The sequence below is a fragment of the Myiozetetes cayanensis genome, unplaced genomic scaffold (genome assembly GCF_022539395.1).
Source record: "Myiozetetes cayanensis isolate MyiCay16 unplaced genomic scaffold, myiCay2020 scf1, whole genome shotgun sequence".
Classification (NCBI taxonomy): Eukaryota; Metazoa; Chordata; class Aves; order Passeriformes; family Tyrannidae; genus Myiozetetes; species Myiozetetes cayanensis.
The window spans coordinates 118,927,967-118,953,693 of NW_026086604.1; the positions used below are offsets into that span (position 1 = coordinate 118,927,967).

Sequence of the window (25,727 nt, forward strand, 5' to 3'; positions counted from 1 at the left end):
GCGGCAGGCTCGCGCATGCGCGGCGGGTCCCCCCGCAGCGCGCTCCCCGCCTTTGTGAGGGGCGGGCGCGGCCCCGCCCCGCGCGCGGTGCCGGGCGCAGCCGGAGCGGCCGCGGCGGCGCCATTTTGCGGCGGTGCGGGAGGCGCGGGCGGGAGGCGGTGGCGGTAATAGCGGCAATAGCGGTGACGGCGGCGATAACAGCGGCCGTAGGTGCTGCTGCTGCTGCTAATCGGGACTAGCGTCCCCCTGTTCGCCCCAGCCCCGTGGCCAGGATTCTGCCGACATGAGCGACGTGGAGGAGAACAACTTCGAGGGGAGGGTGAGTGGCCGCCCCTGCGCGGGCCGTGCTGAGGGGGGAGCCGGGCCCGGGGGCGGGGGGTGGGGGCGCTCGGCGTCCTCCGGCCCGGCAGGGATGGGGGCAGCGCAGCTTGGCTCTAAAATGGCTCCTTCAGGCACCAGAGGTTCGCCTGGGCCGTGGGCGACGGCCCGCGTTCCCCTTCGCTTCCCGCGTTTCTCCGAAACGCTGCCTTGTCCCTTCGCCTCGCTGGGGTGCGGGCCCCGGTGCTGCGGGTCAGCCCCCGCCCGCCAGCGCAGGTTGTTTCTGTAAGAACGACGCTGCTGTACCCCCGGGGTTTCTGCCCGCTCTGCTGTTTCCCTCCCGCGATCTCCGGCCGCCCTGTCGCCCGCCGGGCCCTCAGGTCGCTGCCCTGCCCGTCCCCGCTTCCCGGGCCGCGGCCGGGCAGCCGAGGCCTCCTCCCGCCCGAAAGAGGAGGGACCCCGCGTCCCTTTGTGCGAGGTGCGCTGCTCCTCCTGGCTGCAGGAGCGGCCCCGGGCCGGGCCACCTCCGGTCATCGGGGAGGTCCGGCCGTCGCTGTTAAAGCAGTGAAACTCATCGATCGCACAGCTGAAGGGCTTCGCAGGAGCTGCTGTGGCTTTGTAACCTCGTTAGGCCTGTGTCTTTTTCCTCCGATGGCTGCGGGTTTTCATGTACACATGTGACAGGTCCATTCTTTTTTCAGTGGTTTTGAGGGGTTTTCTTGGGCATGATCGAGGCAAGCAGGAATTAGAAAGTGCTTGAAACGGGAATGAAACGTGTGCTCAGTCCTCCTCCATCACCATATACTTTTTCAAAGAAATTTGCAGAGATTTTTTGTGTGTGTGTGTTTTGATTCTTTAGAGGAACACCCGGGCATCCTCTTGGTGACTCTTTCTGATGAATCAATGACAGTAGCTTTTCAGTTATATGTAGTTACTGTCTGGAGAAACAAGCAGTGAAATTTTAGAAGAATAATGTCACATTCCAATAATTATTTTTACATGAGAATTGTTGCCGGTTTTGTGGTGTTAGATTAAAAAAAAAAATCCTTAGGGTGAAAGTTCTTTAGATGGGCGTGCAATGAATGCTACTGCTTCTTCGGGTGAGGTGAACCCTGTTCTTATGTTGATTGCTTGGACGAAAGGGCCTGTATAGCTAAGATCTGTTCAGGTAAATAAACTGATCTCTGAAGGGGGGAAACAACTGAGTCTCAGAAAGTTGAGCAACGGCTATGCTTGACTGGGGGAGTTGTTTGGGGTTTGTTGTTGTTTTTGTTGTTGTTTGTTTGTTTGGGGGGTTGGTTTGTTTTTATTATTACTTCACTCTCCCATTTTGCATTCAATATTTATATTTTTAAGACTTATTTTCTTGTCTGTATTCCCGTTGGGGGTTATTGTTAGGAAATAATTATATTAGGTTAATATCCAGAACATTTATTTTGGGTTCCTTGTTGGATCTGTTGTTTGTTCCAGCTTTGTGCTTTCAGTATCTTTGCACACTGCCTCCTGCCAAAGGTAGACGTAAAATAATGTTTTCAGAGTTCTCAAAGTTTGAGAAGTCCTATGTAGCAGTTTCTGTGACTGCTGTTTATTAGGGTGGGGGTTTTTTTTGGGGGGGGAGGGTGGAATTTTTTTTTGTGGTGGAAAATTTATCTGTTGGAAAGAGCTGCTGACTGTGTCAAGTCTTCATTTGGAAAACTTCTCTTTTTGCTCCATAACACTGAGATTTTTCAGTTGGTCTGGCATGTGCCAGTGTCTTGTCTATTGGTATTTATTATAATTGAACATAATGGCAAGTACTTGGATAGTTTGTAGTTTGGGGGAGTTGTGCTTCTACTGAAGTAGCTTTGTAAGCATTTTTTTTTTCCTTCAGTAATACTTTTTTGTTGTAATGCTACTAAAATACTTGAAATAAGAAATTTCATCTCAGAGTAACGTTTTAAATTTCATTTCCACTGAAAGTGTCCACAGGCATAAAATTAGCCATGTGCAACTTTGAGGCTGTAGTGTTTAGTCTACTGTTCCCATTTGGATAGGACTCTATCATGCACTGACTATCCTGGTGCTTCAGTTTGTTCCATGCAGGTACGGGAAACTGAGATTAAAGCAAATAAATTTCACTGGGAGAAAGAACTGCAGAAACCCGAAAAAAGTTTGTAAAGAACCCGTTTTCCTGGAAATTGGCAAAATAAGAGTTCTAAGTACCCTTTCAGTTCTTCCACCCCCTCTTACACTTAAGTACTGGCTAGTGTGATGTACTTTTAAAAAACTAAATGCCAAAGGAGTAAGGGAGCTTTTTAAATTTATTTTATGCCCTTTTATGTTTTACCTGTGTAGGTGCATATTGTCCCAAAACACTTCAAAGAAAGTTGAGTATGATCAGGAGTTTTTTTAAAAGCTTATTTTGTCAGCATTAAGATACAGTGCTTTGCCTCTAATTTATTATTTTAAAATCGTAATGTTACTATCTGAACAGGAAATTGTGAATAATTATGGAAGTAACTTGTCAATGAAATTGCTTAATTTGCACTATTTAAGAACTTTCATTTCTAAAGTATTGGGTAGAATCGTTGTAGAGCTTTTTATCCTTCTCGAGCTCACTCATTTCTTTATTGAATTCTTTTTTTAAGCAAATGTTAATCAAATGTGCTCATATTAACATCTACTCTGTTTTTGTATCATTTTGTTTCAACTTAAACAAGTTCTCTATTAAGAATTTGGCTGGTTGAACAGAAGAAATCCCCCTCCTCAAGCATGGTGATTTAATGGAAAGAAATTGACAGAAGAATTAAAAATATAGTGAGTGTGCTAGAGCTAAGTTTATGGACATTAAGACTAAAAAAAGATTTTAAGTTGTGCTTCTTATCCAGTTACTTGGTTTTGGAAAAGTTAAAGTATTTTATCACCATTGAATGCTTTTGGTGAGGAGGTTAGACAAATGACACTTTTTTTTTTTTTCTTTTGTTGTTGTCAAGTGGCAGGCAACTCTTATTTCCTTTCATATTTGTAATTATTTTAGATAGGATGTTGTTTATTCAGTGTTTGTTCTGTGGTACAACTTAAGATGTTTCCCAGAGCAGTGAACAAGAGGGAGTCTAAACAAATCTGCATTTAAGTAGCTCCACATGAAACTTGAATATAGGGGGTTTTTTTTAGCTTCTGATAATGCTTGACTTCTGTAATCTTAAAGGTTTAGTAGTTTTCTACCAGTATGTTTGTCTAAATAGATAATACTTTTTAATCAGAACAAATGTAGAACTCCCATTTTATAACTCTGTATTGGTTCTCTTCCTTCCTTCTAATGAGATGGCTCCCTGCTCTGTGCAGAATGTTAGTGAGCTAAATAGTAAAATCTAATAAAGCGCTCCAAGAAAAGTATGATTCTGCCTGTCAGCCATCTTGTTGAAGGAAGTATGCATAATCCATAGGTGTGCGAGCAGCTTTTGGGTTAGTTTAGCTGTGAAAGTGCCTTATATTTCTTCATGAAGCTTGTATGCAAAATACTTAACTACTTGTGGAATTGCCTAACTGATCAACTTTGAGCACCAAAAACAAACAAACAAACAAACAAAAAAACCCCGATACAGGGATCGGGCTTGTTTAACTGTTGTATTCCACCTCTCCTGAAGTGGCAGTCTGCCACCTCTGTGCAAAGGAAGGCGTATTGCTTTCCATACCTTTTGAAACACGGGCACAATGTGTGCTTATGCTCAGGGGTTCTGTGTTCACTTGGAGAGTGCTGTGATCACCCTGTGGTGTCCAATGACCAGTGTGGGAAACGAGAGTTTTTCTGAAAGTCAGGGTTTTATTTTTCTTTTAATTTTTTTTTTTGTTTTAATCAAGCTTAATAAATTCTAGGTTATTCTGGACCATGTCAGCTGGGAAGACTGCTCTTTTTGAAAACAAATTATTTTTACCATCTTCCATGTGTGGTAAAGGAGTGACTACAGAAGCCTCCCTGAAGAGGTGTATTTTCCAGCCTCAGTGATAAGACCAACTTGTAATTTCAAAAAGTTTATTGCTGAATTTTTTCCCCCTCACACTTTTCATAAAGGGAACATTGAGAAATGCATAAAGTTTACTTATGTTGATAACTTTTAAAATATACATGTCTTCAAGGTAGCACAACTTATGAGTTGCTTTTTATACAGAAGTTTATTGTGTATACTGTTACAATATTTATAGAAGAATAGCTACTTAAGGGATCAGTTTTGTTTTTATTATAGAGTAACAGGACATAGTACGAAGCAAAAATGATTTAACTTCTCTTTTAAATTTCAGGGAAAGTTGTTAGATGGCTGTCAAAACTGTTTAAAATGCCATCTTGTCCTTTCTCATAAGTGAGATGTCACTAACTTGACAGTTTGATCTAGGGAATGTAGGCTGCTGCTAAATTCCTGTTTCTTTTTTTCTAATATTTTTCTGTCCTTTTAGAGATTGACTTCATTTGTGGGCTTTTTTTAGTTTCGGTAGGATTTTTTAGTGAGATTTTTGGAAAGTCTGAACTATCATTCTACTGGCTTAGTGGTATTACTAGACTGCTTGTTGTTCTGTCCTTTTTTCACCCCCTGTGTATTTCCTCTTAAGAGGGCCAAATGAATTTCATCTGAAATTTCTGTGTGATTTCATGATTTTTTTTCTTTCCATTTAATTTTCCATGCTTTGTTGGAAAAATTCTAGTTTAAACTTATTTTGTTCTTTTTATTTAGCATCTTGCACTGAATGTTGATACTTCTCAGTCATGCTCTGAAATGATGAGGTGTGAGTTGAGGTAAGGCATGAGAGAGGTTCAGGACACAAGAGTAGTGTAAAAGAATAGGTTTTAGTTTTTCGGGGGGGTTTTGTTTGTTTGCTTGGGGTTTTTCATGGGGGACAGGAGCAGGCTGTTATTTTGGGTTTTTGTTGTGTTCCCCCTCCACTCCTCCCCATGGTCTTTGTCATATTTGGTAAGTGAAAATTGAAAGAATACTGAAAGACTTCTGCAATTCTACTCTGTGTGAAAGTGTTGTAAATGCTTTTAAAATAGTAATTATATTGGAAAGTAGGATTTATTTTGAAGGATGCAAGGAAGGTAAGTGATAGACAGAACTTACATTAGACAGAACATTACAGTTAAACAGCTGTACCAGTGTGGATGAAGTACATGGACATGGCTGATGTCTTGCTCAGGTGGATCATCTAAAGTTGTTGATAGTTCTTCAGTGACTGGTTTTATGTGATCATGAGGTAATGGGGAGAGATCCTTACCACTTCATTTGTTATTATTTCTGGGAAGAGAGGAGGTAGCAAGGAGTAACAATACCTCTTCAGTGCTCTCTTTAAATGCTTCTGGCTGCTCATCTTATCAGTAACTGAAGCTGTAGACCTTTGATTTTTTTGTTTGTCTACAATAACTTCTTTGGCTCCAAGTTTCAATTCTTGGTGAATGATTAGTCCCATTTCTTGGTGTTTATCTGATTCTGAAGAAGCACCCTGTTTCAACTGATTTGGATTTTTTTCTGTAGTTATTAGTTTAGGTGAGAGATTGGTTTTTTTGTTTTGTTAGGGCTTTTTGGGTTTTGTGTGGTTGGCTTTTGGGTTGGGGGGGATGTAGCATTTGTTTTGAAAGGGAAGTCTGATCTGACAGATATTACAAAGTTAACTATTGCTTCTTTTCTTGCAAGCAGTAGTGACAGAAGATCTAGATAATTTGATGTGATGACAGTGGCCAGTCAGTCATCTGACCCTTAAATGACTGAGGATCTTCAGAGCAGAAAGATAAGAAAGTGCTGAGGATCCAGAGTGCAGTATTTAGTTTCTGTGGTAATGATGGAGCTAAGATCCAGATGTATAGGTTGATTAAGGACTAGTACAGAATTGAGAGATTTAAGTGCTTTGGATAGGAGAGGCGTCTGTTTTCTCATGTTTAAGATAAATGTTAAATATTTTTGTCATTCATATTGCAGAGTGGATATAAATTGTTCATGAAGAACAGTTGGATTGGTATAGGTTAAGATACAGCTTGCTAATTGTTTCATTATAGTAGGAAGTAGAGGAAGAAAATTCTTTAAAATCTTCCTTTGAAACTCCTTGGAACTCTGAATCTCTTAATCCCTGCTTGTAGTCTTTCTGATATAAATCTTATTAGGTACTTTTTCAGCATCATCCTTAAGTCCTTAAACTCTTGCAGGTTACTGTGATTCCCTTTGTCTCCTTTTGAAGCTTTGTAGGAGGTATAACTAGGTGATCTATGTTACATCAGAAGATGAGATGTAATTGCTTGCCAATGACAGGCACAGTGTGCAACTGCTATCAGGTTATTTCAGCTGCAATTTACATCTACAGTTATTTGGTTGAGGAAGCTTGAAATATGTAGGAATTTAGGCTGTTGCTTCTGTCACTCCAGTTTTGAAGTTGTATCTTAGTGCAGCCCCTAAGGGTCTTAATTCCAAAAGGACTTGACCTACATGAAATTATGTAATATTTGGTTTTGGCAGTTTAATACAGATTTTCTGACATAACTGATAGTAAAAAAAACTCTGTAGATGGTAATTCTCAGGTGCTTCAGTTGATTAGTTAAGAACACTAAGCTGACTTTCACATTATGTAGTATTTTTAGCACCTCCCAACCCTTCTAGGCTGTGCAGTGTCTGGGGAATGAGGTGGGGGCCAATGGGTTGCTTTTGTTCAGGCTTCCAGAGTTCTTGTTCAAGAATTGATCTTTCAAATGTAAAAAGTATGGACAGTGCAATATCCTCATGAAGAAGGGGCATCTGAGGAGGCTTTTTATTAAAGGGTATTTTGTAAATACGATGTCACTTTGAATGGTTTTCTATATTGCTGATCACTTTTACTAGGGAGGGAAGTAGAAATAATTCCCGGAGAAGTTGGCAGTTGTTGCAAGGGATGAGGTATAAAGGAAAGAATTTAGGAAGTTGCTAAACATTGAAGAAGGCAAAAACAGAGGAGAGATGATGAAAAATCGTGTTACTGGTTCTAAAACAAAATTATCGTGAACAGTGGCTTTCAAATGTAAAAATACTAAATAAAATTTTGTAATATTTCAGTGCAGGTACATAGTTTTTTCAGAGAAAGTAATGTAATTAGCTTCACAGATAGCCATCTTAATAAGGCATCTTAATAACTGTTATGCAGACCTGATTATATGGTCCACCTGTCACAGGCAAACACTGAATTTGGCCTTGACTGTTGAAGTTTGGCAGGCCTGTCATCCCAATAGGTGACATTCTCCGTGTGTGTCTTGTCCTTTTCATTGAGGTCAAAGGGAATGGTAGTGTGGCTGTAATACTTGTTACTAGGGAGTCTCTCAGGTTCCATTTCTGGTGGATTTATTGTCTTGAAATATGAGGACAGCATCCTTTGAAAAGAATTTCAGTCCAAAGTTCTGAAGAATTTGAACTGCAAAAGAAAATGCAAATCTGGACATAGGTAGAGTAAGAAATAAATTGAGAAAAACACTGTGAGGACAGGCAGGATGAGAAATAATGCAGATAAACATGAAATGTAAGACCTATGGGAGGGGAACTTGCTATGCGTTTTTTCATTAAGCATTTTGCACGCTTTTGTGAATTTACAGATTTTTATATATAGCATACTATTCTGTAGGGGATTTTGTAGCTAAGCTCTGTAGAGATGCTGTGCACTATAAAATGTGAGGAAATCCTAACCTGCTCTTTGTTTGCTTGTTTTCCTAGTTTTTCTCTTGTGTGCCTTAACCATGCAAGAAAAAAAACCTCCTGTCTTTACTTTTATTGGATTGCTTTAATTATATTATTCTGCATCTTAGTTTATATGGATTATGTAAGGAAAACAGGATAACAATGAGGAAGAAAAAGTAGGAAGAATAATAATTTATGTTGCTTATACCTATGTGCATTTATTATGCAAGTAAGTATTTACATAGATAGGTTTTGACTGGAAATCTTGGGCCATTCTGTTGAACTGATAGTGTCTTAGTAATCTGTAGGAGTAAAATTTGGGATATTCAATATTGAGAAGTACATAACTATTATTTTAGGGGGGGGAATCAATGATATCAATACTTCAGTATATTTGTGCTAATTAGTTTTTAGTGTATCTATGTATCTTACCAAAAAAATCTGAGGGGAGGAGGGTAGCTTTGCAAATACAGTAAAACACTGAGAACTCAGTAAGCTCATTGTTAGAACGTAGACACTTATACAGTTTTAAAGATATTTTTTTAAAAAAGTTGTTTTATAAAATAGTTTCTTGCACTTTACCTGCTGGCTTTTCAATTTGATAGATAACATCTGAACTCCAGCAGAGTTTTATAATCCCCACGTGCTTAAATATACTAAATGTTCTTTTTCCATTAAGGTTAATGTTCGTGAAGAAATTGAAGAGTTTTTTCCAAGAATGTGGAAGATAAATCAAGATAAAAGAAGGCTAATGAAAAGTATTAAAGATCAGAAAATTAAAATTGAATGGGGGAAAAAATTGAACAGAAGATTGGTCAGATAGAAGCACTTGAATATTTTTTTAAGGCTATAATGAATTGTTTGAATTGGGGAAGAATACACGAAGTATGAAAAATGAAAAACTCAATGAAGAATGAAGAAAAGTAGAAAGCAAGAGTGAAGTAGAATTAAAAGAATCTGGAAGAATGAATGGGTCCTAGGTTAAGTAAATGTATGGTTTATGTTCCAGTGTCTGTATGATCAAGTTGTAGATGAATTTGCATGATTACTTAGTTAATAGAGAATTGGTGATCTGGTTCAAGCAGGGACCTATTTGAGGAAAGAATACAATATTAACAGTGGGTTAGCAAAATGAAATTTGTTTTGGAGGGTATTGCCTAACCATTTGTTTTTCAGGAGCAATCAATATAATAGAATTACTGTACTTAAAATGTTAGGAGTTAGGCATTTATGCAACCAATACCATTTTTAATACTGTCTTTTTTGTTAGGAGTCTCGCTCCCAGTCAAAATCTCCAGCTGGGAGTCCTGCTCGTGTAAAATCGGAGAGCAGGTCAGGATCTCGCAGTCCATCGAGGGCTTCCAAACATTCTGAATCGCATTCGAGGTCAAGATCAAAATCAAGGTATGTCCAGAAAATTATTTGTGTCCAGTCAGTGTTACTGGTGTTCTTTTGGTAGATTGAGATTTCTTTTCCCCAGTTGTAAATATTATAAAGCTTCTGGGTTTATGTTAATTTGCATGTTTGTGCTGCTCTTAGATGGATGAAGTTGGGGAAAGATTTCATGGGTATGAACAGAGAAAATGCTGTAAGTAGAAGGAACTAAAATTTGTAGATTTGTCTCTTCCAAAAGAGAGAGGGGGTTGCATCTTAATTCAGAAGGGATTACATCTCAATTCTGTAAAGGTCGTGCCGCCTCCCCCCATAATCTTTTGTGGGGGAATTCTTGTGTGGACCTTTCTTTTAGGGGAAAAAAGAAGTTCAGTGAGAAACTGTAGCAAAGGTAGTCAGAATTAGATAACAAAAGAGTAGACTCTCTGCTGGAAATACTGGAAAACACTTGTTGGGGATGTTCTTGACATTCCTTCATTGAAGGCTTTAAAAACATAATCAAAAACTACATCTTAAATTGGTTGTGAAAAGGTTCTTGATTTATGAGAGTTCTAAGAATTAAATTCATTTTTCAGTGATTTCTCTGCCCTTTTCTACTCCAAGTCTGTGTGTGTAGAGGTAAAGCTTTATAGCTCTCAGTTGTGACAGAACTTTTGTGGAACAGAAGAGATATATCTTTCTCTCATCAACGAAGAGAGAAACCAGAAAACAGCATTTGTAACTCTGCAAGGGGAAGAGGAATTGCGTAGTGTTGTTGTTCCTCCTCCCCAGTTTTTGGGAGAGATCGGTAACACATCTTCTTTATATGCTTCACACCAGGGCAGCTGAAAAAGACTTGCTGTGCTCTGAATTCCCAGTTCAGGCTAATGTTATAGTTCCTGTTATTGCAGTGTTTAGTCAGATAACTACCTGTTTAAAAGCTTATTGTTGGCAAGATGTGTGCAAAGAAATGCTTGAGGAGTTAAACAAGTGTTTAGGATTTCTTGGTCTAGAGTAATTTTGATGCCTAGGTGAACTTCATTTGTAGATATTGTGGCACTATAGCACTGCCAGATCTTTGTTTTTCAGTCAAAACAGTACTTTACAATGTGGCATATCTGGCTTCTGTATCATTATGCAAATATTAGTTACATAAGCAGCCAAGCTGATAAAATTTTAAACTTTGAAATGCCCAAAATATAATTCTTAGTGTATGCCAGAAGTACTCTGACAGAGTTAAAAATGGTGCTACCAAGCAGATTGTTAGAGGTCTGTGCAAGGTAGAAGAAGCTTAATGATTTCAATTGTAGAGAACCTCTTAAAGACAGATTTTTGTCTAGGAAATGTAAGGCTTATAGTTCAACACATTATGTGCATGTGACCTAACTAAAGGCTTTCTTTTTGTTGAAGATCCAGGTCCAGAAGACACTCGCACAGACGTTACACTCGTTCCAGATCCCATTCTCATTCCCATAGGAGACGTTCTCGAAGCAGATCATACACTCCAGAGTACCGTCGTCGAAGGAGCCGTAGTCATTCTCCTATGTCCAACAGGAGAAGGCACACTGGCAGCAGAGTATGTCATGTTCATCAAGGCTGAGTATCAAAACAATTGCTGCTTATCGAGGTTACCTGCAGGCTGAGTTTGACCTGCTGGCTTGTCACTGGAGGATCTGGGAATTGGGTGGTAGTGGAGGGTATGTGTGGAACAGTCTCTGTCCTTACAGCTAGGCACTTACTTCTTGGGCCTGTGACTGGCAGGGAAGTTGTAGAAATTTGTTGGAAAACATTCCGTTGCAAGTCAGTATGTACAGATATAGTGACATCTGCTTCCGTCAACTCTAGAAATTGAACCCTTCTGACTTTTTTTACTTACAGTTCCAAGTACATATACCCCTCACAAAAATAAGACCTTCTCTGTGTGTGCTTGCAACCTGAAAGTATTGACTAGATAAGATTGACTAGAGGATCCAAAGAAGGAAATTCCAAAGTGTTTATTTGCTTATAGCATAAAGCATATTATGTTGAAAGTTGCTTGTGATTTTATACCTCTGATTATTTAATTTGGTTTAACTTGAAGTATTTAACCTGTGCTATTAGGTAATATATAAATCTTAAAAAACTAGAAAAATTTACATTTATGAAAACAGAGAGTAAGCTTCTCAAAATATAAATGAGAAGTGTCTCTGTGTGCTGGAGGAACCAAAATTTAAGATACTGATCTTATGTCATTGTGGAGAAATTTCTCCCAGCATCCTTTGTAATCACAGAATGGTTGGGCTTGGGGAGGTCCTCTGGAAATCATCTTGTCTGACCCATCTGCTAAAGCAGATTTACCTAGAGCAGGTTGCACAGAATCACATTTGAGTGGGTTTTGACTGTCTCCAGATTAGGAGACTCTGCAGCCTCTCTGGTCAGCATGATCTAGTACTCAGTCACCCTCAAAGAAATTTTTCTTCATATTCAGGTGGAACTTCCCATGTTTCGGTTTGTGGCCGTTGCCCCTTGTCCCGTTGCTGGGCACCACTGAAAAGAGTCTGACCCTGTCTTTGTGACACCTGCCCTTGAGATATTTGTATGTGTTAAGATCCCCTCTCAGTCATCTCCAGGCTAAACAGGCCCAACTCTCTGAGCCTTTCTTTATAAGAGGTGCTCCAGTCCCCTAATCTTCTTCACAGCCCTCCACTTCAGCAGTTTCTTGTCTAATCTGTAGTTTCTGGTTTCCCATTACTTCAGGCTGTTCTAAATGAGTGCTGTGAAACACAGCTCAGTGTTTTCCTTGTTGAGGGCAGTGGTACTTTTCTGATCCTTTTAGTTTTAATCTGATTTGGTCTCCAGATTTTTTATTCATTTTGTCAAAAAGCATATAGTTTCTTTGCAGGCTTACCCATAGGAAGCGTATCGCCAGGAGCAGGTGATACCAATGTGAGGGAGAAGGCAAAAGCGTGTGGAAAAGGGCAAGACTCCACCAGTGTTAACATACAAGTGGCTTAAGCTGTTGTAAAGTTGCATTCATAGTTAAGCTTTTTGTGGAGTGTTGCCAGCCTCTAATCACAACGTAGTAAATATTACGTTAATGTCTTTAAAAATTGGCAGAAGTAACTGAACTTCAAATGGGTTAGCAGTTCTTCTGGTGAAAGGTAGAAGAATCTGCTTTACTACTTTAGGAAATACTAGGATGTTTTGCTCTGTGAAGAAGTCTTTCTGCCTTGGAAATGACTTTGTGGAACACTAAAATTGTTTTCACAGTGAATTTCACATTAATTCTAAGGACTAGTTCTAGTAGTGTCAAAATGAAACTCAGGTCAGTCAGATTTGGAATCCCCTAAATAGCAAGGTCCTAAAGATGCCAGGAAAATTGATAGCAATTTTCTTCTGATCTTGTAGAGAGGGAGCTTGTGTACTGTGTTGATGGGAGGCAGTACAAAAAGCTAATACAAAAGCTGCCTTTTAGTCCTCCACAGTCAGTTTAGTCCTTCCGGTGGTGATGTAGCCATCAGTTGTAGCTTAGGCTGTACAGACTGATCTCAGTACTTCTCTTGTCTCAGAAAAGGTAATAGGTTGAGTTTAAGGGAAAGGGAGCTGTTAAAAAAAGGGGCAAAAGGTATGGACTGTGTGGAGAGAATTCCTCAAACAATGATTTAAAAGACAGATTTCATTAGACTCCCAAGAGTTCAGTAAAAAAATCAGTATAGCTGCCAATGCAACTGAGTTATCAGATATATTTTTATTCCGTGTTTCAGTCTATCCAAACCTGTATAATTAAAACTTCCAAATTACAAACTGCCAGGTTTTGGTGTGCTCTTCAACTATAATAAGGAATTGCAGAGTATTCACGTCTTAAACATAAGTTTGTACTTTGACAAATGGAAAGAAAGGAACTTCAAATACATGAGTAGCTTGGGCATCTTATTTTCACAATAGATTCCTGAACAAAAGCGCTGAAAAGAACATGGTAGAAGATCTAAACCTGTTACTCTTTGAATCAGGCTGAAAGGCAAGCTCTGGGGCATAAATTACTGTGCATTGGTGGCTTTGAAAATTTGAAACTGAAATACAGATTTCAGGTGTGTCAACTTCCAGCTGTTATTTTGGCAGAAACATGAAATCCCTGTGCTTGTTGCTATTGTTTTAAATTGCTGCATCTAGTGTTATAGGTGCCAGAAGCTTAAGTGAAAAAAGTGCTTAATTTTGATTAAAGTAATCTTATGGTGGAATTGGCATTAGATGAACTCTGTGACATGTAGAGAAACTTTAACTTCTGTATGTAGAGAAACATAAAGGAGAAAATTTACCTTGTACAATTATATATTTGACTTTTTTTAGTAGAAATGAAATAAATTTTAAGTATCCCACATCACGTTAAAGAGTTGAGTTTTGCTCTAGAAAAGGATGCATTCTTTTGGATTAGAGTTTTTCTCTAGATGAAAGAACCAGGTGACTTCCATCCAGTTTATAAGTGGGAAAATAAACTTTCAAATGTAAATATTGACTTTCAGTGTAGTTGGATAGGAAATGTTGAGGGGGAGGAAGTTTTGGTAGAAGCTAAATTATAATTCAGTTGTCTGTTCTTAGGAACTCAAGTGCATTTAGTGTGTGCAGCTGGAAGGCAGTGGGCACTCTTTAGTACCAGGGATGACCATGCAGAAAGGCTGAAGGTGGGAGTTCAGGCTGGCAGACCTGTTCTTAGCACAGATTTGTATGTTGTATCTGCAACCTGTTGGCAGTTTTGAGTATGAAATACTAATAAAATGGGTTCTTGTTATTCTATAGCTTCTCTGTAATTAGAATGCTTAATTGTTATGAACTGAGTTTTTCACCAACAAGACGAGTTTGCCTGGGTCTTTTTTCTGAAATAAAAACCGTTGAAAGTAATTGCCTTTTTGAAAATATCCTACAACCACGTGTTAAGCTTTGTAATAATGTATGTTTAGTTTTCTTCAGAATATTTTTTTATAATTGGTAAATTTTTATATGAGTATATATAACTTTTTGAATATAAATTTAATTGGAGTTGAACATTTGTCTTACCAGGCTAATCCAGATCCCAATACCTGTCTTGGAGTGTTTGGTCTCAGTTTGTATACCACTGAGAGAGATTTGCGTGAAGTCTTCTCCCGTTACGGACCTTTGACTGGTGTCAATGTGGTTTATGATCAACGGACTGGACGATCAAGAGGATTTGCTTTTGTTTATTTTGAGAGAATTGACGATTCTAAAGAGGTACATTGATGTTTCATTACTTTTTACAGGTGTGCTCTTTATGCATTGTCATCATGAATTCTTCATTTAAAAAAGCCCCACGTTTTTGAGGGTGTATTCACTAGCAGGTTCTCATAGTGAGATTAATTTAAAATACTTTGTTCAAGCAACGTGACACTTATAAACAAATCAAGCATTTTAGTTCAGTATTCTGATGTTTGGGCAGATTTTAAGTAGGAACTGGTTGAATTGAATCTTCAGTGAACATTGGATTTTGATTTTAGTCTGCAACTTTAAAATGAAAATAAATCTTTGTGAAACTTCTGTATCTGCAGTATTTTTGAAACATTTTGAAAGTTAACTTTTGAAAGTAGTCTTCTGTATCAATTCTGGAGATTCTCTTTGCATTTTCTTCTCTAAAAGCATGTCATCGTGCATTTGAAAAATAATGGGGTTTGTCTTGAAATGTGCTACAGTCAATGTCTTTGCTGGTTGTACAGATGGCTATTTACAATTACACTGAGTTGTTAGTATAATGGATCTCTAAGGAAGGAATCAAAGAATAAGAACAACAGCCTATATATTTTGACTCGCTGCAATAAGTAGTACATTTTTCACCCCTGTGATGAGACTGTGAACCTTACCACATTTACTGAAATTTGTAGATAAAATTGCTATTAAAAGTAAAGACATACCCTAAAAAAAAAAGTGTCTAAGCCTGCATTGGGGGATTATCTCTTTCTTTCAGGCAAACTGAGTCACAGACTTCATCTTGTTTATGGATTAATAGGCTTGGGCAGATGTTTCAGATTTACTGTTTGATTCTGTTTCTATTCGATAAGTTTAATAGGACTCTAATAAATCACTTAGCATCACAGGGAGGGAGGGAGCATGACAGCTGTGGAACCTTCTATCAGGAGCTGAAAAATGAGAACACTGATGCTAGTTGATGTTATTTTAATGAAAAAAAAAGCATGTTATGTGAATTGATTGAAGTATACTCAGTTCTTGCCTTTGATTTCTGGTATGATCCAACTGAAAATCAGTTTATAGGAAGAGTAGATGTAGATGTATATATGTGTGGTTGTTGCAGGTTATGGGGGTGAGTAAAAGGACACAAAACTTTAGTGTCCCTTCTGTATTTTGACACTTTCACTTGGAAGGTTAAGAGAGAGGTTAATAGGGTTGGATAGCTGTATATCTCCATCCATCTTTAATGGCCTACTCAATTCTAACTTCTAGCCTGTTATTTCTTTGCTTTGTGAGTTCGGTGGGATTTTTAAAAAGTGACTGTTTTGTAGACTATTTAAAGTCCAAAATACTTGCAGAGTATTTCTTGTCAGATTTGTGTGCCAGTCTTGTCAGTTGTACAGCTTCATACATCTTTAGAAGTAGGTTTTTTTCCTGGTTGCCACGGGCAATGGTCATGCATGACACCATGCATTTCTTAAAATGTTCCGTGTAAATAGCATGAAGTAATTTGTTCAGTATAAAGCTGTTTTGGCAGATGCTACAAAACTGGAATGCAAAGAAAAAAAAACATGGGATGTTATTTGAATTCAGAAGTACAGAAAAAGATTAGCACCTTAAGCAGAAACTGAAATAGTTTGGAATGTAATTAAACCAAATTTTTTCCCCAGTGGTCTAGTGCCTACTGAAGAGGGGGAAAAGATGCAAAGTCTCCCAACATTTGGAGCTCAGATAACTGAAATACTTTGGCAAAAGGACAGCAGAAAAACTTGTTTATTTGACTTATTTCATGGACCTTGAGGACAGATTTGAAGATGGCAGTAAGTGGCAGCTGGTGTAGAAAAAGAGCAGATATATAGATGTAAGGTTGTTACAGGTGTGAAACTCTGTGACAGCCCCTGTAGTAGAACTCTGAAGAACATGAAGCAGTTCTCTGTATGGAAGATAGATCAAGTCTGAAAAGCTGAGTATGCATAAAGGCAATGACACTTGAATTACTTTTGTTTTGAGTAAATAACTTTGTCTTAAAAATAATAATTAGAAAAATCTAACCAACCAAAAACAATAACAAAACCCAAACCAAATTCCCCAACACCCTAAATATCATAATAAAGGGATGAGATGTCAAACTAAATTCCAACCCTTTTAAAGATACATGGATTAATGAGAGCAGACCTTTACAGCGAAATTGGGATTTTTCATAATCTTCACTATTGTCCTTTAGGAGAGCTAACACAGGGAAGCCTCTCAGCAGACATGCTCTGAAGCACTGGTAATACTAAAATTTGGCACCAAATTACTTGTCTATAGTTACATTTAAACTTCCGTAATTTGTTTTAAGATAGGTCAGTGTCAATTATACATGGATTCTGTTGCAGCTGAAATCCCTCAGGATCTTTGTCATTCCTGGTTACTTTTACAGACGGGATCAGTTATTGAAGTGGTTAAAATGTTGCTGTGGGTCAAGATTCTGAAACCAGGTGGTACAGTTTGTAGTTCCATATGGTAGTAAAAACTTTTTGAGTTGTTGCCTAGCTCTATGTGTTGAAAATCCAAAGACGATGTTAAAATAGCATTTCTTAAATGGATACTTCACAGTGTCCTAAAAACACAAAAGGGGCAGTTTTAAAATTTATTTTTACTGTAACTCTTTTAAAATTTCAGAACTTCAGATTACAACACCATAGCAGCCTTGTTGTTAGCGATTTATGATCATCTTGATTATACAGAGGAGCAGAGGCTCAGTTTTAGATAACTCCTAGATAGAGCAGCTCTCAGAGTATCGCATTAGCCTTAGTCATTCCACTTTAACAGAATGGGGAAAGATGTTTTCAATGCGTGTGCCCAATCCAGGAGATTTCTTGTTGAATCTCTTCTCTTCTGTTTGAAGCTCTGCTGAGGTTGAGATGAAACTTTATTGATGAGACAGAAGGTTCTTTTTCCATGGAATGTCTCTTGTTGCAATGGTCTGGTGTTTGCAAGATAGCACGTGACTGGATTGTTAGGTTCTGAAGGTGCTTGCAGACACTGCCCTTAGTTCAAAGTGTGATAGCAGACAAGAAGTGTTGAGGACTGATAGATGTCTATAAAACATCTGATGGATGTCTGATGGTTGTCTAGAAAACCTGAGTTTTTGCTGTGCCAATGTTCTTGCCTGTGAGCTTGTTCAAACCCTATTTGAAAAACTTATGTTATTAGCTAGCTCTTTTTTTTTAGGAAAAGGGTTATTCTCTGTTTTGGGTGTAGTGGATTTCATTTTTTATGAAGTTACGTTTTACTTTTTTGAAAAATATATAAGTACTATTTGGTATGCTTTTTTGCCTTGGGTGCTGCAGCATCTTACTTACATTGTCCACTCTTACTACCAGGTCTTCAGAACTGTGTGTGCAAAGTTGTGCAAAGGGCAAGATCTGTAAATAATTTGCAGAAGACTTACTTCTCAAAATCTTTATTACGTAGTTCTCAGTATTGGCAATGCTGGCATGGAGCCAGCGTTGTAATGTTGGTTTGCAGTATTTTCACTGTAGTATAGAGGATATTCACCTGCCCATCACGTTAGGATTTTCTTCCTGTGTTAGAGGATCACAAAATTCTATGTATAGGATGAGAAAAAAATAAAAGTTACGGGGGGGGATTGTATTGTGTCAGGGTTAACAGTAAGTTGAGAAGATTGTGAGTGAAAAGTGCTGGCTGTTCTAGGGACATGATTCTTACTACAGTTACCAGAGATTCCATATGCTGCTAACCAACTCTTCACTAACTCAGAATAAGAAGTGTTAGTTGTTTAAACTGAGGCTACAGTGAATGTACTGTCTGTAGGAGGAACTCATCTGAGAAGCATCAGCTACAGCAGCTGTTCTGATTTCTGGTGCTGGTTATGTGTTCCTCAGTGTTGACCATGTTTCAGAACTGCTTTCTGAAGTAGTGTTCATTAGCAATCAAGACAAACTATTAACATAATTCAGTTGCCAAAGACCAGAATAATAACAGGGTTTATCACTTTGATTTGCAAAACATTTAATCTGTGGTGGAAGCAGACCAGCTGAAAACCATCATTATTGAACAAAACTCCCACAGTTTGTTAAAGAAATACAGTAAGTGTTGTTTGTGGTATCAAAAAGGACCCGTGATAAACCAGAAAAGAACACGAGAAGGTCTCAAATGTTTGGAATCAAAAAGTTAGAGTTCTGGATCTCAGACTTGAGAATGTAAATGGGCTGTTCTTCAAAGTTGAAATGGACACTCGAATTCAGCTTGGCAGTTTGCAGCAAGTGTAAAAAGCTGAGGTTTCCTTATTTTTTTCATCCCATGAGATTTTTCCCCCCTCAGAATTTCCTTTCAGTTGTCCTTGTTAAATCCAGACCTGAACTAGTGTTCGGTATACTGGGGGGAAAACCTAGTCTGTCGAGTCTTTCATCCCTTTCTGTACCTGTGATATAGAGGAGATTCTGTTTTTATCAGTGGTATTAAAATAGTAAAGAAAGGACTTCCAGTAAACAAAACAAACAAAAACAAACCACCAACAACAAAAACTATGAAACAAACAGGAAACCCCCAAACCCACAGGAAAAAAGAAAAGGACAGTATCTTGTATAGTTATTTTAAATTGTGAAAATACTTTCAAAATACGTCACAGCATGAATTGCTTTGCTTGTTTGACTGTTGAAGTGTATTCAGTCTGTATGTTGCGAACTTTGTAGTGATGTCAAGTTATTGAAGTAATTCAGAGTAGTTAAACTCAGTTGAAATGAAGATTCCATGATCCTCTGTATGATAGAAATTTTATTTTGAACTCCCCATGTGTAGTGTAAAGTGACTGTGACATCAGCTCTGCCAAGTTGGGTTCTCTCCTTCCCTTCTCCCTTTTTCCTCCCTTCCCCCACTGACCACAGGTACAGGTTGCAGAAATTTCCCCCTGTTGTTTCTATGTCCAAGCTGCTCTTTGTGGCATTATCCAGACTGAAAGATTATATTTTTTTTGGTGGATTCTTGATTGTTTAACTAATACTAGTCACCTGTGTAAGTTCATGCATATACTTAAGTGTTTACAAACTTACTTTACTTGATGTGAATGCTAATGCCTTTAGATAACATCACAGACTATAATTAAAGTATCAAACAAAATTGAAATCATTGGTAATGCTTTCTTTCTAACTGTTTTGAGCCACAAGAGACCGTGATGCTGTAGTTTGGGAACTGCTCATTTTGTCAAACTAACACCTTACAGATAATAAGTTTTGTTATTATGGATAGTCTGCTGAAAGTTTAAAAGTGTAAATGTTTGAAACTACAGTCTAAGATTGAATTATTACCTGTGTCATTCCCAATACTAATTCTCTGTTTTCTGACGGCAAACATATAGATGCGTATTCTGGCCTACAAAATAATTTTTTTTCATAAAATTTGCTACCAGAACTAATAGTGCATGTTTATAGGAATGCTCTTGCAAAAGCCATGCGAGTATTTTTAACAACATTCAGATTGGAAAGGAATCCAGGTTCTAATAAAAATGGATTGTTGACAGTTAAAGATTCCTAAGAGGGTATTGTGTGCCTTAAACCCCACTATAATTTGATTTTTCTTTTTAAAAAGTTTCACTTGATGGTCTTAAATAGTATTTGAGAATGTCTTCTGTATTGTTAGGGAGAGCGTGCAGTTTTTCTCCTTTGACACTTCCATGTTCTCAACAGGGCAGTCATGCATATCCACAAACAGCAAGAAAAGCAAACTAAAACTTCTTTTGAATAGACACGAAATAAAACTGTAAAATCCAAAATATTAATGTAAACTCTTACTTCCTGTAAAGCACAGAAATGCCAGTAATTAAAATCATCGATATATTTTTACAGCCTTCTTACAGAATAAATACTGTTGTATCACTTACCTGAACCCAGCTATTCAGATAGGGCTTTTGGTCACATTGCAGCAGTCCTTACCTAATAATGTCAGCTTAAGTACTTTGTGTCAAATACCTGAGATATGCACTTTAGGAGTGCTACAGAAAATTTGGCAACATCTTTGGAAGGAATTTCCTTTTGCTGATGACTGAATGTGAGTGATCCATACTATTCATTATTGTTGGATTTATAATGGCTTATTGTAGGTTTTGGCTTTTCTGCGTTTGTGGAATGCAGTCAGAACTGTAAAAGGCTTTGTTATGTTTGTATATCAAAGATTTTGTTTATTTTAATATTTTTAGTTGGCAGTTAGTCCTGACAGCTGCTGAACCCTGAGAAAATTAAAGTTTTAATATTGGGTAGGACAAGAGACATTATGACCAGCGTTTTGGGAGTTCCATGCAGACTGCTAACTATGGACTAATCTTCATCCATTGAAATGTAAGGTGTTTCCTGGTAATTCTAAAACAAACAATCAACTCTCAAAATTAACTCTTCATCTTCCTTGCTGGTATGTTGCTCTTCCCTGTACTGCTTCCTCTGTCAAAGAAATCTTCCTCTTGGAGAGGTGTTTGTTGGTTTCACTAAATAAGACATATGCCAGATGTTCTGTATTTGAGGTGGCTTCTTGTTAGCTAAGCTTATTATTTTGCAAGTTGTTCATTGGACTTAAAAAATTCTGTGACCAGAAAATTTCTTACAAGTTAGCTTGTGTATTGCTGCATTTCCAGAAGGATGCTTTTCATCATGGAGTTAATTTTTCAGCCAGGTGTTTGCAGCCTTCATTTTTTATTTGTACATGCAGACTTTCTTAGGATGTGTACATAGATTTATTTTAGTTTAGTTCATCCTTGTGGAATGGGACTTCTAATAAAATTCGTGTCGAGGCTAGGCAGGTAAAGCTGAGGAGCATGTTTTAATCACCAAACACACCTGAGTCTATGTTAAAAGACTTGAAATACTCTTTGCTGTGCCTTGCAGTTGGCTAAATGTAGTTGTAGTATTGTATGGAACAGAACTCACTAGGTGGCGATATAGTATAGATACAAACAGTATTATTAAAATACAAACTCAGTGTAGTTAAATAGATTAGTGGTGCTTAAGTCACTTCCAGTTTGGGTACATCAGTTAAATCATGTGGGTGTCAGGTTTTTTTATCCCCTCCATAACTTGTATATAAGTTCAGTAAGGTTCTTGTTAAAGTGACACATAATTAAATTTCTGAAGAGTTACTTCATTAAAAAAAAAAAAAGAAAAAACAGCTCTGTTTAGAGATACCTTCATATTTTGAGGTTGGGTGTTGTTTTTTTTCAGATACAAAATAGCAAAGTAGTCATGTTCTTTAACTCAAAATTGTAACAGAGTCTCTTTTCCACACATGAGAAGTGAAAATAATATGTATTGGACTAAATGCTATGGTTAGCATCAAGAAGTAAGTGGTGTGTACTAGTATTTCAGAGATCCTGGAGCAGCTAATAAAAACGACTAAAATTTGAAAAGCAAATTTTTAAAAATCCTTCTAAGTCCAGCATTAACGGTTAAATTAATTGTTGTAGGGTTTGGGGGGCTTGGTGCTTTAAGTTACTGTTGCGTAAATATAATTCTCAAAAGTATGCTGTGCTCCTCTGAAAAACTTATTTTCATGATTTGAGTTTGTGAAAGGCCATTGTATTGACTCTCAAAGAGTGGAGAATCAGGCCAGAACACCCAGGAGTGAGTGTGTGCAGGGGCTGCGGGCGGGTCTGAAGGCACAGGCTTCTCTAGCGCAGACCCTTCTGTGTATCGCTTTAGCGAGCTGCTATTGTGAGAGGGAGTGGGGAGGAAGGTTGTAATTAGGTATCCATGTAGGCTGAACCCGCCATTTTACTAAGCTCTGCTGAAGTAGGTCCTTGTAAGGGAGATGGCAGGAGGCTGGGAGAGCATGAAATGGCAGCCGACTAGCAGTAATCCGGCCATATGCACCCTACAGGAAGCCACTGTTACGCACAGCTTTTGAATCCACCCGTCCCCTCTGGGTCAGAGGCGGCGGTAGGAAAAGTGCAGTTTTTAGAAAAAAGCTGTTTTGACTTTCAGTTTACCTTCCTGATGGGTAGAGACAAAGTCTAGGGAAAGTGACTGTGTTAGTAGTTAGCACTGTGCTCTCTTAAGAAGGGATTGAGTGTCACGTTAGTCCAGCACCCCAGTGCGGTCCTGTAACACGGCCGGCAAACAGGCCAGGGGACAAGAGATAAGGCATCCGCCACAGTGGGGCACTAGTAACCAGTCTAAACAAAACAAGTTCAGGGCTTGTTTTTCTGATAGAAAATAATGTGTTTGTACGTAGCCTTCCATATTTACCAGTAGGTTGCAGATTTCACGTCCCTGTTGCTTGTCTCTCCTGTAGGCGATGGAGCATGCAAATGGAATGGAGCTGGATGGCAGGAGGATTCGGGTGGATTACTCGATCACCAAGAGAGCACATACACCCACCCCAGGCATCTACATGGGCAGGCCAACACAGTAAGTTTGATGGATTTAAACTGAATGCTGGAATCTGGTTGATGAAATAGAGATACAGATACTTTTTAAAAAAATTTAGAGTTTTGCCAGTTCGATTTTATCACAAAGTTACTAATACAAAGAATGTGTTACTGTGGTTCGCATACACTGTTAAATCCTACTGTGATTTATTGTATCTTTTAAAACAAAGTCCTTCAGGTTTTTTTATAAAAATAATATGCAGCATGATCAGTTAATGCACCCTGAGCCTACTGAAATATTAGATTGCCATTTTCCTTTGATTTTGATGGGAATTAGACTTAAATTCCTCATGGTTGGATTTTTTTGTGGTTTTGTTTGGTTTTTTGTTTGTTTGTTTTTAAGGTGTTTTTATTTAAATGTTTAATTTGTATATTGTTTCATGACAATAGTGTTAAGTATCTGATTGGCTACAAGATCACTTTAAAAAAGCTTTTAAATAATTTAAATCAAGATGAAGAGTAGATATCTAAAGGGAGTTTTTTTGCCTTTTCCCTAATAGCAGTGGAGGAGGTGGTGGCGGTGGAGCTGGTCGTCGCCGGGACTCATATTATGATAGGGGCTATGACAGAGGATATGACAGATATGAAGAATATGACTACAGATACAGGTACTTAACCTTTATTTCTGTAGGAACAGAGGATTTGTTGGGAAAACTGAAAAGTTAGATGACAGAAAAATGTAGCAATGTTCTGCATACATACCTGTAAGGTGTTAGAGCCTCATTCCTTTGGGTTTTGTGGGATTAAGGCAGTCATCCTCTTCAGTCTTTAAGTAATTTGGTTATTCAGTTGGGCAGGGGGGCTGATTTTGCTACCTGAAGGAGGTTGAGCATGTACTCCATGAATCAAGTGGACAGATAGAAAGGGAACTCATTTTTCCATGCTGTTTATAGAACCAGGAACAGCTGATACACGCTGCTGTTTAAAAAGGGATTATTTGTAGATGGGATTTTTAATGCTTGACATTTCATAACCGTCTTGCTGTCTTGAAAGTTATCTGGTTTCAGGGAATGTTGTTCAACAGGAATTGTAGGCATCTGGAAAAGCACTTCATGTGTTTGCAAGGCTAGTGAGAATTTATTAAATTCTTTGTCTGGGAATATCTTACAGTTTTAAATACTTCAAATAGAGAAATATAAAAGCATTTGTTAAATAACTGTAAGCCACAGCCAAATAAAGCAGAAATCATTCACACAAGCCAAGTCTTTCAGTGCTAAGGAAATGGTTCTGTTCTGTAGAAGTGATGTGAATAAGGCTTCTTTCATAATGGATGTTGTTTGGTTTCTTTTTTAATTTCCTTTAAAGGAGACGATCACCATCGCCTTACTATAGTCGATACCGATCACGATCAAGATCCCGTTCCTATAGTCCAAGTAAGTAAATGCAAGTGAATAAATAGAATCTGGCTGTCATAAACACTGTTGTTATATGAATTGATCAATGGAAATTCTGAATGTGAAGCCTAAAAAGCTGGGCACAGTAAGCCTGATGTGTGTACCATTAAGTGTATAGTAATTGTCATCTTTTGTTTTTTCCAGGGCGTTACTGAAGGTCAGAAGAGTTCCAGTTGAGGACTTGATTTTTAAATACAAAGTTCAGATCTTTAGCTTCCTACTGCTTTCCCTTCCATCCTCCCTTTCTTGTCCTCTTTCCAGCTCTTTCACAAGTCTTTGGTTCATTTAGAATATACATATTTTCAGTTGAAGTATTTCTATTTTCCATCCCTCCTTATTGTAATACTCTTAAATATTGTAATTGTTGTAGTTTTTGTGTAGTAAAACATCTTGAGCGAAATGAAATAGAGAACCCAAAGTGCTGATACATTTTGGAAGTCATTCCTATTTAGTTTTTAAAACAGTTGGACTCCTGACTAATCAGAAGAGAGCATTGATATTTTTAAAGCATGCATGTCATGTATTATACACACTCGGATACTTTAACATAAACCTGCATTTCCAAGTAACTTGTTAATCTTTCTGTTAAAATGTTTACCTATTACTTTGATAAACAAGTAATGACTTTGAGCCTTTTCTGTAATGAGAAATTTGCTTAGATAGTCATGAACCAGAGGAAATTTTTTTTTTTTTTTTTTTTTTGGTCGGGTAGTTGCTTTGAGAGTAGACTATTTGAGCTAGAGAAAAATTTGGTACTTGACTGACTGGGAGAATAGATCCTTGTACACTTAAAAATTAAGGCTTTGTTTTATAGAAAAAAGTTTCTGGATTGCTACACAGTGGATAACAAATGAAGTTAAAACTGTTAAAATCCTGGGGTTTTCACTGTACTTGGTTGGATATTTCCCCTTAATTGGTGCAGGAGAAAAAATATTTATTGAACATAGCAATTAGTTGTATAATTTGCTGTTCATTAAAAAAATATTACTGACTTTTTGGTATTGTAATAATGATTGATAAAGTTTTGTTTTGAGTCCATTTTGGAGTTTTGAAAATATGGATGGAAAAACCTACAACTACATGTAAACCTTTTTTCCTCCCCAGTAAAAGTTAAGTCCACTGATATATGGTTTCTTGTCTTTTGTTCTGCATTTTGTCACCTTGGAATATAGGTTAAACAAGACTTGATACTGCTGTATGGATAATAAAGTCAGCGTTTATCTGTCATCTCAGGAGTTTTGTCTTCCCTGAGAATCAGGTTGCGGTTATATGGCATGGCTAAGCAGAGTGGGTTGTCCAGCTTTCTCCTGTGCCATCCTTGACACTTGCTGGAGTTGTGCAGAGGTGGTTGAAGGAGAGAAACACTATTGACTTTGTTTAGATTTCTGGCAAGTGGCTGGT

At 38.0% G+C, this 25,727-nt stretch overlaps 1 protein-coding gene across 2 annotated transcripts; it reads left to right on the top strand.

Annotated features, from left to right (window-relative positions):
• Nucleotides 1-58: 58 nt before the first annotated feature.
• TRA2A (transformer 2 alpha homolog) lies at nt 59-25,449 on the top strand. Of its 2 annotated transcripts, none has more exons than XM_050329591.1 (8): nt 59-319; nt 9,244-9,377; nt 10,755-10,920; nt 14,379-14,567; nt 22,797-22,912; nt 23,433-23,540; nt 24,238-24,305; nt 24,471-25,449. In XM_050329591.1, the coding sequence occupies exons 1-8, from the start codon at nt 284-286 to the stop codon at nt 24,479-24,481; spliced, it is 828 nt and encodes a 275-aa protein (XP_050185548.1). In that variant the 5' UTR covers nt 59-283; the 3' UTR covers nt 24,482-25,449. The 2 variants fall into 2 exon arrangements, with proteins under 2 accessions (XP_050185548.1, XP_050185556.1); XM_050329599.1 differs by having other exon boundaries at nt 149-319; nt 8,653-9,377.
• Nucleotides 25,450-25,727: the final 278 nt, after the last annotated feature.

Bases quoted from the DNA above. Each gene is read 5' to 3' on its own strand.
- TRA2A (XM_050329591.1), top strand. From the start codon at position 284: ATGAGCGACGTGGAGGAGAACAACTTCGAGGGGAGG. The intron at 14,568-22,796 runs GTACATTGATGT...TCTCTCCTGTAG, and splicing joins GAATTGACGATTCTAAAGAG to GCGATGGAGCATGCAAATGG. The intron at 23,541-24,237 runs GTACTTAACCTT...TTTCCTTTAAAG, and splicing joins GAATATGACTACAGATACAG to GAGACGATCACCATCGCCTT.